General features: G+C 38.5%; 1 protein-coding gene across 1 annotated transcript; it reads right to left on the bottom strand.

The window, feature by feature from the left end:
- Positions 1-1668: 1668 nt before the first annotated feature.
- LOC128360695 (lysosomal amino acid transporter 1 homolog) lies at positions 1669-6429 on the bottom strand. The gene is made up of 7 exons (XM_053321184.1): positions 6210-6429; positions 5960-6089; positions 5196-5283; positions 4399-4508; positions 4147-4248; positions 2790-2975; positions 1669-1895 (listed from the first exon to the last, which is right to left on the bottom strand). Exons 1-7 carry the CDS (start codon positions 6410-6412, stop codon positions 1779-1781), a joined length of 936 nt encoding a protein of 311 aa, XP_053177159.1. The 5' UTR covers positions 6413-6429; the 3' UTR covers positions 1669-1778.
- Positions 6430-15228: the final 8799 nt, after the last annotated feature.

Genomic DNA, 15228 nt, shown 5'->3' on the forward strand with positions numbered 1-15228 from the left:
TGATTAGCATATGAGTTATTTGCAAAAGCATATTTTGTGAGGTCACAGTGACTTTTGACCACAAAAATCAAATGAGTTTTGTCCTTGAGTCCAATTTTGCCAAATTTGAAGAAATTCCCTCAAGCGTTACTGAGATATCACGTTCAGGAGAATGGGACGGACAACCCAATATAAAGGGATCAAAATATCAACCATGCAGTATAAAAATATTTATAAAATTAAATATTAATAAAATGCTATTCTAATTGCATATATTCTCTCTTCTGTGAAGAAAATCAAAACAACTTCCTCAAAATCTACTAACACCATATTATTGCATCATCTTATTGGCTAAAAATAGAGGAACAGCATGATTGTTCTTGTTGCTGTGTAATAATGACCACCAAATGCACTTTTTTTAATTCCTAAACTACTTTACGCTTTAAACTTTCCACATTTAAATGCAGCACATACTTGCCCTCTATTGTATGTACAGAAATGCTGTTTCAACACATGAAGCATTGTGTGTTCCAGTAATAAGCTAACTCATCATGCATACTAGGAGAAATAAATCATAATCACACTATAATGAGGTAGAGAAATCAGAAGACACCTGCATGTACAGTGCTTCATTATATACTGTAGATGACTAGATTAAACAATGAGACCACTCCAAACATACTGAAATGCAACTTAAAAAAGCTTTCAGTAGATCTAAACGTCTCTGAAATATGTCATAAGAGATATTTGTTTAGCTTTTGTTTTTTTAATTTGTTGTCGAGGGGAAAGCATTTTTAAAATAACTTGACAAGAGCATCTTCTCTACTTTACACCTGATGACTGAATACAAACACATCTTTAAAGTGCAAACTAACCCTATTCATCTTCATATTCTTAGATCTGAAAATATACTCAACTTATCATGTCCTATCACTCAGACATCTTTAAATATCAGAACCGGAACCCAGTTCCAAAAAAACCAAAAGACTGATTTTTTTTTTTTTTTTAAGACAAAGTGTTTCTCCAGGACTGAAGAAAGTTTGGCCCAAGAAAGAAGAAAAATGCAACATCCAGTTCTGCAACCTCACATAAATAACATTAGCACTGGCCCCTATGTTATTGTGTGTATTTTATGGCACTCACATACTGAATAAAGCAAGAAAAAAAAAAGTCTCTCTCATTCATCCTAGTATAATTTGACAATCCTCTATGGCAGTATTTACCCTGTCAAAAAAACGTGCAGACAAAACAGGCACTTAGCTCTTACCTAAAGCTTGAAACATCAGACCTGAAGCGTCTTCCTCTGGGTGTGTATGGTCCCCATTGGTAAATAAAACTACAATTATCATATTTATAACAAAATCAAGAGCTCTCACTGGAATAATTCATTAAAAAATTGCAATACTCATAACCAGAATAAAAAAAAGAAAGATTCAGTGATGCTGACCCACCTACCTCAGGAGAAACAGACCAAAAATGCTACTAAATTTGTTCTTTCTTTAAGTTAATGTCCAGTGTTAAAATGCCTGGATCTGATCTCCTCTGTGGCTTTTTTCCTGCCTTATTGCCAGTCGACCACAGAAGAGATGATCATGATGTTTTTCCTGTTAACTGCAGAAAATAGTACAAAGACGAACTGGAAATATATACTGGACCAGCAGCTGGTTCTGGTTCTGTGTTGTCTTTTTTCCTGAAGTTATTAGGACACTACATTACTGATCACTGAACACCTGCAGAAATATCCAAAGCCAAACTGCAAAATGACTAATCCTGGTCCACACTGGTGTCACTTCTGTGCCCTACAACACTGACAGCTCCTCTTCCTCACATAGAAGAGGTTCCACCTCTGGGACACTGTGTAGTGCTCTGCTTTTAGCAGAGTTGTTCTTCTTGTACATGATGAACTGGGCAGTCACCTGACCTTAAGTTAAGGCTCATAGACAAACAAACATAGTTCAACATGTTATCCTCTCCTCGGGTGAGTTCTGATGCTTTTTCAAAAACACTCTAATCTGAATACACTCTTCATCAGTAAGGCTATTCAGTCAAACAGATATCCATTTATTAGTGCAACTATTTACTGTAGGCTTTCTTTTCTCCAAAAGTATAATAAAACAACATTCTTAGATAGGAAACAAATGACATCTTCTGATTAGTACATGTTGGTGGTAGTGCAAGCTCCAATTTATTGTTATTTAATAAATAAAAAAACACCCCATTAACCTACATGAGGGGGACAAAATATTAGGAATACCTTTCAATATAATGCACTCCAGTACACCACCATCACCTTCAACCTTAATAATAAACAAAGTAGAATTGTCACTTTTGAGCTGCATAAGCTTCATAAATGTAGAAGTTACTGTACAGCAGCTGTATTGGATTGCATTAGATTGCACAGGTCTAATAATACAGTACTCAGTGAGTTTATATAACCAATCAAAGACAACAACGACAAATATTAGTGGTAAATGGAAATACTATACTGTATATGTTGACCCACCAAATCTGATGAGATGTCATTCATTAAGTTGCATTGTGTTAATACGATTTATGACTCTTCATGTTTTGTGTACAGTAAGGTTGATGTAATTTAACAGCATTAAATCTCAAATGGCATGTTGACATTTAGATATGCTGTTTGCTGAGTTCAGGATGTGAACAAGCATTTAACACAGCCAAATTGTTCCAATAACCTCCTTACAGATCACAAGTTTTAACATGCATTTATTATCAGAGGACATGACAGATAAACTAAACTTAGATATTTTATAGCTGACATGAGGCTGAAATTGTGAAATAAAGGATACAAAGAAGTCGAGTATGAGGACTCCCAGGCTGCCAATTAGCCAGGCCAGATGTTTGATGATGAAGGTCTTTTTGGAGCCCCTCAGAGCGGGAAGGACCACTATGACGCTTAACCCATACGTCCCATTTCCCATCATGGCCAGGGCAAACAACAGGTAGGAGGTTCCCTCTGTAGACTGTCGCTGGAACTGGAGTGGACAGAGTTCACATAAAGAGCATATTGTTCTTCATTTAGACCAAAGGGCAGGTCAGGACTGGCTACAGGCATTATTCATATTGTCAGTGGGTATCACTTCTCACTCCTTTGTGTGAACTCCAAACAGATCCAATTAACCGCATTTTATTGCCATCAACAAATCCACTGAAGAGACCAACAATGAATTCATTCTTCTAACGAAGAGCACTGTTTGTCTGTGTAGGCAAAGACTGGTTTAGTTTATACCTCCTTACACTGGCCATGTTCTTAATAACGTACATTATATCACCCAACACACTGCTATGGCTCTTTCATGTGTTTTTAATAACATGAAACAACAACAAGTCACATATACTGCATAGAGGTGTCACATATATGAGCCTGTGGCTTCACAGACAAAAGCTAAATTTGTTTAGTGTGTTTTTGGTCCTTTTGGGGGAACTGTTGATGCAATAAAAAAAATACATTAACAGAATTATTCCTTACATAACTAGGTCTATTACATGTATTTCTTGCACACAGTGTGTGTGTACATGTTTTATATTCTGGTTTGCCTAATGAGTTCAATGTGTCCCCATAAAAGTCTGAAATACTGTAATGCTGCTTGGCAACATAATGTGAATGCCTTACAGATTTGTGTTTGGGATGAACTCAAGCAAGACTAGGCAACCAACAAGTGTTTGCAACAGAACTATTAAAAGGTGTAATAAGATACCGAACTGGATAAATAAATGAATTATGAAAAAAATGAGCATGTTTGAACATGTAGGAATTCCCTCAGGGCAAATGTGACTTCAATGATTTACAATAGCCAGCGAGTGTTTGTGTGCCCAGAAGTTTCTCTGGCACTGGGAGTCTTCTGAGACGATCCCCTCTGGTGACTAATAAGTGAAGTTGAGCCAGGACGTTCCCTCACAACAACAACAGCACCATTGTCTATAATGCCTGGTTCTCATTTTGACACACAAACACACGCAGTCCCTCTTTATGACTAACTGACACATAATAAGTACAGTTTTCTATTGACTCTCTGGGATCAGAGCCTGAAAAAGCTGTCCAGGCTCTACCCTCAGGATGGCACTGCTCACATGGCACAATGGTAAAGCAAAAAATGATGAAATAACTAACTCCATGTCTCAATCAGGCCAAAAATGGTCACTTACATTTTTATAGAGCTGGGGGAAACGGGAGGAGAGGTAGAAGACAGAAGCCAGGTATCCACATATGTAGCCAGTAATTTCCACTGATTTGGAGGTAGCTGGACTCTTTTGCAAGAGAAAGGTGGAGAGGTGCAAAGAACATGATGTTGGGCCAACACAAGTACAATCACAACCTCCTATCAGCAGTGAAAAAACACTACATTTGATTTCTGGACACTGAAATATATGTTCCACATATACACAGAATCTACCTACCTGAGTGTCTAAGGTTGTACTATTGTCTATGATGAGCTTGGGTAAAGTCAGGAGGACTAATGTCGCAGCACCACACCACATGAAGCACAGCCACTTCAAGACAGGGCTCTCTAGAGGATAAGCACACAAACACAACACAGTGATTGTTTGACTGAAGACATGAGTAAAGCAAAGTCCAAATATTTGCATTTGCTTCATTTGACACTCCTACTCTTACTGTCAATGACTCATGTCTCACACAACACATTACACATTTCTCTAGAGCTGCAATGATTAGTAGATTAATCAATTAGTTGCCAACTTTTAAATGACATGCCTACATTTTTTTAAAGGAAGAAAGTCAAAATTCTCTGATTCCAGCTTCTTAGATGTGAATATTTCTTGTTTCTTTAGTCCACAATGACAGTAAACTGAATATCTATTGGATTTGGTTGGGACAAGATAAGACATTCACCATTGTCTGAGATTTTATGGACCAAACAACTAATCCTTTAACTGAGAAGATTATAGTTTTATTAAAAAAAAACAATAATAATAATAATAATAATAACAACAGAATGATTGATGATGAAATGAATCGTTAGTTGCTGCCTTACCTTCCTCAGCTTGTAAAGCTGGCTATGTCTGTTTATTCTGAACTGCATGACATCAAAAAATGAAACAGTCACTGATCTGAGTCAACAAAAAAAACTTCCTTCCTTCATGCTGTAATTATGGCTGACTCACACATATGCACATACTGTATGTCACTTGACACTTTCATTTGAACTCATGTGAAGAGCTAAAACAGGGCTTACTTCTGCTAGAGCTGTTCTTGATCTTATAGTAGAGAAACTGGGAGATGAGAATCAGGTCTGTGAAGATGTAGAACACCACTGTGACTATCTGAGGGAGGGACAGGGAGAAAGAATTTAATCATTTATTGGAAAATTTTGAGTTTGCAGCTAACTCAAAAAATGTGTGCGACAGCAGAGTGAGTTCATGCTGCAGACAGTAGAATCTGTAAGGCTAATAAGTCCATGAAAGAAGCAATATTCAAACCCTATGTTTGAATTAAAGCTGCAACAATTAGGCAATTAGACAATTAGTCAGTTAGTCGATTAACAGAAAATGTATCTATTTTCATAATAAATGTATTGTTTGTTGAATTATATTTTAATAAAATTAGCTGAAATTGCAGTTTCAAATGTTTTCTGGTTTCTTACAGGTAAAAAATACATATAGATACATAGACAATGAAAATTGGTCAGGACAAAACATTTTCAGTTGCATGTTGGGTTCTAGGAAATAGTAATCAACATTTTTCAATGCTTTGTGGCATAATATAGACCAAACAACTAATCAATTAATTGAGAAAGTAATCAAAATAATAAGAATTAGAAACAAAAACAAACAACAACATGTCAAAAAGAAGCAAGAAGGCCTGAGCGCAGCTCATCTTTACGTTAATATTTTACCAATGATAAGGCAGGTAATTACTTTTGTCAAATTAAATATTGACAATATAAAACTATCAAAGCTCAACACCTTGTGTGTGTACAGTAGGTGTCGGTGTGTTTACTTGAATAGGCAGCTGACTGGTGAGGTAGCAGCCTGCAAAGCTGGTCAGGTCTCCACTGAAGAGGAAAAAGAGAAAACCAAAGGACATGGCCTCCTCCACTTTACCGTTCCGATATGACACGTAGACCTGACTAGATAGATAGATAGATTCAACATACTCACATATGCACTTGCATAAAAAAAGATGAAAACGGATTTTCACATCAAAATCAAACACTTCATTAGGATGGTTAAAAGTCATGATTACTCACGGCAAAAAGGACAGCAGGAAACAGAACATAGATATGAGTCCTATCACCACACTGCAGTACTCCCACACATTATCCACACACTCCTCCAGCAAGTACAGGATCCATGGTGTCCCATTAACACACAGCGGCCGGCCCAACACAGGAGCAGTCCAGTTATTGGCCAACACGTCCACACTCTTCCCAGGGAAGCGTGCTGCGGCCATTGGGGAGAGACTGATTCCGTCCTCTGATGTGTCTGCCCTTCAGCTGCAGGATATATCCACCTTCTGTGGCCAAATTGTTTATAGATGTGTGTTTAATCTGGTGTTGATTCAAACAGATGTGACACACCTGCCTACCTCATAAAATGGGTGTGTGAAGACTTGTTCTGATATTTGATGAGTCTGAAAGAGATGTCAGAACAGTATCAGCAGCCTGTTGAATCTGCTGTGTGTAAGTTCAAACTTTAATGTAACATGAACTGTGACTAAAATTCGATTTATGCATTATGCATGCATTATGCATTTAAGCATAGAAAAGGCTGCACCACGAGTAAGTAAAAGTTACAGTGTAACTCTTAAGTAACCAATAGTTACACATGCCCTTAAGGTCACTGTAAATCATAAAATGTCATAAAACTATACTCTCTAATGTTAAAACAGCAGTTTTTCTGCTGCACAGCACCATTTTGTCATTGACTGTGCAGTGTGTAGAATTTAGTGGCAACTACAGGAACAGATTTGGCAGAAATGGAACATATATATTTTAGAAAATTAAATTTAAAAACTACCTTAGAATGAGTCCTTTATATATGCATAGGGAGTGGGTTCCCGACAGACTCTACCATGTTGCACTGCCATGTTTCTACAGTAGCCCAGAAGGGACAAAACTGCAGGTTCTTCTACACACTTGGAAGGGGAGTGTGAAGGGAAAATGGATATAAAATGAGAACTGGATACAGCATCAGAGGACAGGCCCTGTTCAATCCTATGAAAGTTGCTCAGTGGCACATGAAGCCATAAAAGTCACTTCCCGCTGTAAAGACATTGCCTAGATGATAACATACTGTGCACACTCTATGGGCCCAATGCACCCATGGAGCATGCTCACTACAGACTTTCACCGACAGAGACAGCTAATTTCTGGTTTAGCCATCCTGCTCACTTAAATAGGAATAAAGCATTTCAGTCATAGGGCTTTTCTAGATTTCCGAGACTATGTGGATCAAATTCTGTTAGTAAAGCAAGTTTTGCTTTCAATTTCGCGGGTGTTGTGATGTTCAAAAAAATGTTTCCACCATTGTACAGCCGTTCTTTTTCCCATGACTGTGTGCGGGAAAGATGCTTTTTGGCCCGAAAGTTGTAATTCCATGGTTTGCCAACTAAATCAAATTGGCTTCAAAGTCTGTGCTGTTCCTGGGGACTTCGAGGGGAGGGGGGTATTCAGTTGGTTGCAATGTGCAACCTCACCACTAGATGCCACTAAATTCAACACACTGGTCCTTTAATTGCATGCCATTTTGCAATACAGTAATCCAGTATAGACCTAATTTATTGAGATGATGTTTCTGTATGGATCCAGCTTACTATGATGTGGCTCATGCTAGCCAGAAAGCTCTATCGACTGCTGATTAGCTGCTTTCCTAAATTATGACTTTACATCCATACTAGTTAGGTTTTCAGGCAAACTAGGATATGCCTTAAGTCATCATAGTGCAACCAATTTGAGTAGCTAATTTAACCAGTAGTTACTAAGCCTGTAGTGTCGACTTTACACCTTAACTTTAGAGAGAATGTACACAATAGCTGATGCAACCAAGTGCAGGAGTGAACAATTCAAAGTGTTACAACTGCCCTTCAGTTCATCCCAAACTGGTAAATGAGGTCTGTATATTTTGGGAGATAATTCCACTATTGCGATTTTTCGTGAATTAGCTCAATATTTATTTGAAGAAAGGCCAATCTGATTTCCATTGTCATTGTTTGGGCTCATTTGCACAGCTTGAGGAGTGGGATGCTAGCATACAAAAAAAGAGAGCAGAGATTAGCTCCCGGTGGTCTCTCACCTGATAAAACGGACTCGGTGCAGACTGCAGACTGTCTGTAGGTCAGCATTAACTTCCCCCACATCTTCACACGTTTCTCTGAGAAATATAAAGCTCGGGAGAACATTACAGATTAGCTAGGCTGTTATCGTCCATCACAGTGGTCCCCGGGCGTCAAGATACCGTGAATGAGATCATAACGTCCTGTACGGATTTTCAAAGTCAAAACTTCACAGACAAACACGTGTCAATGTTTCCATGCTCATGAAAAAACATCTAGGAAAAATCAACATAGAATGACTCTGAAATGACTTAAAGTATTTACAACCAGAGTCTGTATTAAGTAAATACTGTGTTTCAGTATTAGTAGCATGAGCAAGAAGAGACATTTCCCTTTCTCTTCAGTAAATGTCTGGCGTCATGACAGACTATGATTTTTAGGTATCTATTTTACATAATCAATTTAATGTTCGACACAATCATCTTATTAGAAGTTTTATTAAATGTAGTAAATTCTGTACTTTAATTTGAAATGAAAAGCTGGCGCGTACCGGGCAAGGTACAGCTTCACTTCCGCTGAGTGAAGTCAGGGGAAATACCACCACCCTAAGGTCAAGTGATATCCTGTCACCTGGGGAGACATAGGTAAAAATGTCTGTGTCTATGTCCCTCGTTTTATCTGCAGCTCGGTACTCTTGGCCTAAACAACTGTATAGATTTTGTCTGCACATATAAGCAGTGTGCTCATACTAATAAAGCTACACAGCACTGACAGAGCAGCAGCTTTCTCTCTGCAGCCTGTTAAATTTGACAAACACCTGCACATGGATTAAAAACCTCCATTCCTACTGTGTAGTCTAGCGTGTCCTGCTCAGAGGTACATGAATCATTTCTACTGGCAGAATGTGTTCATATTATTGAGTCATTATTTCCTACTTCTATATTTAGCTACTGATATTGCGATGGTGAATGTATAATTGAATAACCCAGAATATAGGGTGTTTTTTGAACACTAGAAATTGTTTAGTGGGCTGTTTGTTTCAGGAAAATGTTCAATTATGTAACTCATATCAAACCTAATGCTCAGGAATGTTCAGCCTCACATGGATTTGGCAGTGTAGTGAAGGCTGCAAGCTTGATTTAATTGGGGGGAATATGAGGGTAAATCTTTGGTACTGTTTTAACTTCTAGTCATTATGCTCTTCAGGGATCAGTGTTACATATTCTTCCCTCTATTAATCAGATGATTTGACCTGTTGTGACATTGTTATATAGGTAGTGCATCAAAGACATTACCTGAAAATAGCCCACTGCTTCTTTTAGCATTCAACAACAGACAGCTTTGTAGTGTTTTCCTCCAGAATGAACTGTCTGCAGTTTAACATGCTACAGCTCCATTAAAGACCACAGATGATCATGGAGGTCTTTACCCAGTGATGAGGAGAGATTCACAAACTCAGGGTGTCTTGAAATTTGGTTATTCAACAGTCAGATGAAAGTTATGTTATTACATGTTTGTTTGTTTTTACATACAGACCAACAACATGAATAGTTTCCTACACAGCCCAAGCTCTATGAGAAAAGGAGTAAAATCTCAAAGAGATCTTCCCTCTAGCAGGAGCCACAGCTTTACATCACTGATACAGTTTCTTGTGTTCTTTATTTTACTGCTTCATTTAGCTGCTGTCTACCTAAATTACTGTTTTATTATTATGTTCAGTTCAAAAAGCTTATTTATAAGCATTTTTAATTTTTTCACAGTTGAAAGAAAAGAAAAGGAAAAAAAACTAGGACAAGACAAAGAAAACTACAGAGGCATATTGCTGACACGCCAGAAAAAAATAAAACAGATCAGTATCTGATCTGCAACTCCTGGTTTAACGTGAAAAGTTCATTGTTGTTGTTGAAAGAAACTTTTCTTGTGATAATGATACTATTTATCTCGTTATAGCAGAACAACTTATATTGTTATGTATTGTATTGTTTCATGTCATTTTGACTTTAAACTGCATGGGACAGTACAGAAGGATGAATGAGTTAAATAAACAGTACATTGATAGAATGTGATAAATGTGTGTGTCAAATTGTCCCTTTCTGGTAGGACACAGTGGAGGGATGGTGAAGAGATAATGTCCCCTTCACCTCCACCTTGTCTTCCTTGTCTCCTCCTCTTCCTGCAACTTCTCTTTTTCCTCCTCCTCCTCTTACACTGTCTTGTCTTCTTTCCTGAAGTTTCCTGGAGTTTCAAGAGGAAAGTATCAAAATCAACATTTTCTTGCCCATATTTCATAGGGAGAAATTGATTTAGACAGTCTCAATTTGTGATGGGCCCCATCTGGGATATTTTGGTGTCCATCTGAGCAGCACCTTCTCTCCTGTTAGGCTATGGCAGCGGGTGACTACTTTAGGTGGTAGTGAAGGTGAGTAGAGCTTTTAGCTTAAGAGCATCTCCGTGCCTGTGAGAGGGTCACCCCCCACCATTAACTACATGAACACTGAGTAAGTTAGCTAGCTTCAGTGGTAGTGTCAGGATAGGGGTGAAGCTCCTGTTCACTTGTTACCCCAGGTTTGGGTTTTACATGCATCCCAATCAAGGTTTAATTCAGGGCATTTAATTCAGGATCCTTCAGTCTCTGCTAGAGCAGTGTACAAAGGGACAGCTTCTGAGGATTGATGAGCACTATGAAGATGAAATTCCAGATCAGAAGTTAATAATAAGAAGTTAATAATAACAGTTTGTTCATCAAGATTCCGTCTGTGATTAAAGCTTTTCCTTTTTTTTCTCAAGCAGTGCATATTTATTTTAACCCCTAAGCATTACACAACTGCATGCAACTTTTTTCTTCAACCAATAAAGTCTACTTATAATTGTAATTTGTGAGGTCAAATTAAATCAAAAGAACACAAACATAGGCAGTGGTGAAGTTAAGACAGGCGTGAAATATCCAGGGGTGGATCTACTATAACTATAACAATACCACCTCTACAAGAAGTGTAACAATTACTAACTACTGCTGCTACTACAACAGCAACAACAAATACTACTACATGTAGACTTTCATATACATTGTGTATGAATAGACTTGTATGTCTGAGGTGGGAGAGGGATTAGGGATAAAACTCTTTGGTCTGATAAGCAGCCATAAAGTTATTAAGCTCCATTGCGTATACCTCTCTCCATCCTCTCTGTTATCATGCTGCCTTAAAGCGCCTCTTGTAAACTTCTCTGTCAGTTGACATAGACTTTGTGCTGCTGCGGGAGAATTACACAGTTGTGCAATTTGTGAATTAATTTGTTGAAAATAAAACTGTGTGTCAGTTGAATTTTTCACATAAGACAAAAACATAGACACACAATGATATCTGAACACAATATGAACACATGATGTTAAATGCATCAACTATGGATCGTGATTCGTGAGGCTTTTATACAGACTATACGAAGCAAATGTAATTCTGTTATTTCTCTAGATTTCCCAGAGTGCTTGAAAGCAGCATCCCAACCTGTCCCTCCCTCTATCCACCTGTTGCGATGCGCGCTCTCGCCGGCCGCACGATGGCGCGCTTTTCAACGGTGACCGACGAAGATGAATATAAAAAGCTTGCTCTGTGGGGGAACTTGAAGCTGTATGAAGCTGTGCAGGGATAATTTGCAGGGCTATGTGTCGCTTTGGCCGGAGGTTCGGACGTACTGTACGAAGCTCCACATTCAGTGTCCGTGCGTCCTCGTCCAGCACGGAGCGGGTAAGCTGTCCGACGCCGCGGGTGTCTGGACTTGATTCAGGTTTTGGTTTTCTTGTTGCATGGCAGTCTGTCATTAGAGACAGGAACGCGTTGCCGGGGGAAATGCATGAATGCCACCCACATTCCTTGATGTCGGGAAAGTTGACTGGATGAGGTGGCAGTAGTGGTCAAAGCACCGACGTACCACATCCAGTCTGTATCTTGCATTGAATAGGCTACGTGTTACTAAGGAAACGGACAGATATTGAGAGCGCACAGTTTTAGACGGCTGTTGCCCATAAATGCTGAACAGTATAGGTTTAATAAGTTGTTCATTATATTATGTCTTTGCACACTGCAGGCTGTATTGACCTTCAGGAAAATAAATGCAGAGTTACGATTAAAAGCACACTTGACAATATAGCAATAGTTTTTAATGTCATTTTGGTAAGCTGTCTATTTACACCTGCTTCACTTCATGTCGTCTCTCTATCTGTCCCTCTCTCCCTCTCTTTCCCGGTGTGTCGATGTATAGCTTAAATACAGAGGAATGTGTTCTGAGAGCTTGAAAGACAAGTTCAGTCGCATTACTCATATTGAATCTGTGCGTTTCTTCTCTTATTTCTCTTTCTCTATCTCTCTTTCTCTTTCTCTCTTAATGCTCTTTCCCAGTCTAACTCTACAGTTGCTCCACCTGTGTGTGTGTGTGTGTGTGTGTGTGTGTTTGTATGACTTAACCTACTTTTCAGACACATTTAAGACTAAAGACCAGTTATTTGGTAAAGGCTTGTCCAACTGGGGACACAAGCTGCATTCCCAATTGGGAGTAAGCTGTTTTTTGGGTCAGTGGGTAAGGTTAGTGGGTACATCTCCTAGACATGAATGTAAGTCTATGTAATGTCCCCAAAGGTGACCTAAGTAAACAGTTGTTTGTCTCTGTGTGTGTGAAAACAGAGAGGGGGGGGGGGGGGGGGACTCCTCAAGGTCACAGACATTTCAGAGAGACAGATGTTGATGTCCCAATAAGGACATTATCGCTAATGTCCTTCCTACCTTCCTATGTTATTTATATTAACAGACATATTAGGTTCTCCTTTTCCTGACATTGTGAAAGGACTTTGCTTTAAATATAAACTCCCTGTTATCTTGCCTGCAGTGTATTTAGGGATTCATGTTTCCATTTCTGCCAAATTCATCGTTCATCACTGCTAGTTTTATTTTGAGATATCCCGTGACTCAGTTTCACAAATAAAATATGTATGATCATTAAATAAAGGCTCACTCAGTCTTTTAATTAAAGGATAGGTAAACCTATAATGTGATTAATTTTACTTCATGGATCAGGACAGGGATTTTTCCATGATACTCACCTGGCAAGTTCAAACTGTTTCATTGCTGATTTCACAATCCACTCATTCAGGAAGCGTGACGCTACAATATGAAGGATGCAGGATGTGGAAAGATTTCTAAACTTAGAAACATATTACAAATAAATTCTGGGTATTTGAAAGCAGCTCACCATTATGAATTAATTCCTAATATTTTGTTCGCTTAAGCCCGCAATCCTCCTGGGTCAGACCCGCTTGATGAAACCAGAACATGCTTCCGTTCAAGCCCTCAGTATGAGACTCTGGGTTTGGGCTGCGGAAGGCAGTGAGTAATGAATAATGAATGGTTTAGAAAATGTGTGTGAATGTTAGGTAGGCTAAGTGTGGCAGTAATGTACTATTCCACTAGCACTTTCCCTCTGTGCTATGGAAATCCTCTCAGCAGTTATGAGTCTCAAAGCGCAGCAGAGCCAAATGTGAGAGCAAAGGAGAACTCCCCCCCACCCATGCCCCCCTTTCCACACTTAAGGCTGGATTCACTGCCATTTGACACAGTTGGCCTCCAGAGACTCAGACACACATACACACACATACACTTACGTCCTCAAGTATGAACGCAAAATGGAAATTTTGGATAAAAGAATTCAGCACAGTGGCTCCCAAGAGATATTTTTGTACCATTCTGAGTTGAAGTTCAAAAACGAAAGGAAGAGGAAGTATAACAGAGCAAGACAGGTAACTTTTATCTATTAGAGATTGTGTCTGATTGTCTTACTGTGGCACCTCAGTTGTAGCAGGAGTAGTAAAGTCATACTAATAGGGCTACAATTAATGATCATTTTCGTCATCAATTGACTTTATTATTATTTTTTAATTAATCAATTAATCATGTTATTCATAAAAATGTGCAACATAATTTATCAGGATTCAAAGTGACATCCACAAATTGCATGTTTTGTCCAAACAGGAGTCCACAACTGAACGAGACATGAAACAACAAAAGAGAAATAATCTTCACATTTGTCTTGATTGATTGATTGATTGATTGATTGATTGATTGATTGATTGATTGGAGTTTCCTATACCTCTACACCTACACTAAATTAAAAAAGGATACAGTCCTAAACATTCAGTTTACATGACATAAATGTAATCCTATGATGGATACAGTGTTCTTTGTATTGGCCCCCATGCATTTGTACAAAGCATACAATGAAATTGATGCTTAACAATAAGAAGATGACAACACATTTGATTTGGACATTTTAATTCAAAAATGACATAAGTGATTATCTAAATATTAATGCATCAACTATTTTTTCAGCACTACAGTTACAGTATATATCTTTGCATATATGGTATTTGAACTGAGTCAAAGATACAAAGCCACACATATAGACCAGATATTCTGTGTGTGTCATTTTGAACTAATCTCATTTCTATTCATATCTTATCTTCTCTTTCTGCATTAGCCAATGTGACATCCACAAGTTTCACTTTAAGTGCCGCTGTGGTCTGGCTTTGCATTCTCTTATCATGTCCTCAATGTCCACAGAAAGAGAGATATTTGCTCCCGTGCTTTCCCTTCATGCTCAGTCTCTGTTTTCTCTCTCTGTCTCTCCATATTTCCCAGTCTGTCTTTCTTTCTCTCTCAGTGGCCTAGTGTATTTTACAGTAGCTTTACCACACCTCCTGTCATACTGTAATTCCTAATCGTTGCTGCACAGCTGCATAACTGCAGGGCATAAATAATGAAGAAGTTTCTCTTTTGTCCCACACACACATATATAATACAATACACTCCTACAGGATGTTCCTATGTTCAACCTCAAGGGTCTATCTTTAAAGAAGTCTTACTGTAAACTGAGTTCTCTGTGGTAGTGTGGACCTATTTCCAAAGAAGCCTTGAGGGAGTCTCTTCTTTGTGACTTATTCATCTTACTTA

Source organism: Scomber japonicus, chromosome 6 (assembly GCF_027409825.1).
Source record: "Scomber japonicus isolate fScoJap1 chromosome 6, fScoJap1.pri, whole genome shotgun sequence".
NCBI lineage: Eukaryota > Metazoa > Chordata > Actinopteri > Scombriformes > Scombridae > Scomber > Scomber japonicus.

Bases quoted from the DNA above. Each gene is read 5' to 3' on its own strand.
- LOC128360695 (XM_053321184.1), bottom strand. From the start codon at position 6,412: ATGGCCGCAGCACGCTTCCCTGGGAAGAGTGTGGACGTGTTGGCCAAT. The intron at 6,090-6,209 runs GTGAGTAATCAT...CTATCTATCTAG, and splicing joins TTCCTGCTGTCCTTTTTGCC to TCAGGTCTACGTGTCATATC. The intron at 4,509-5,195 runs GTAAGCCCTGTT...CTTATCCTCTAG, and splicing joins CAAGAACAGCTCTAGCAGAA to AGAGCCCTGTCTTGAAGTGG.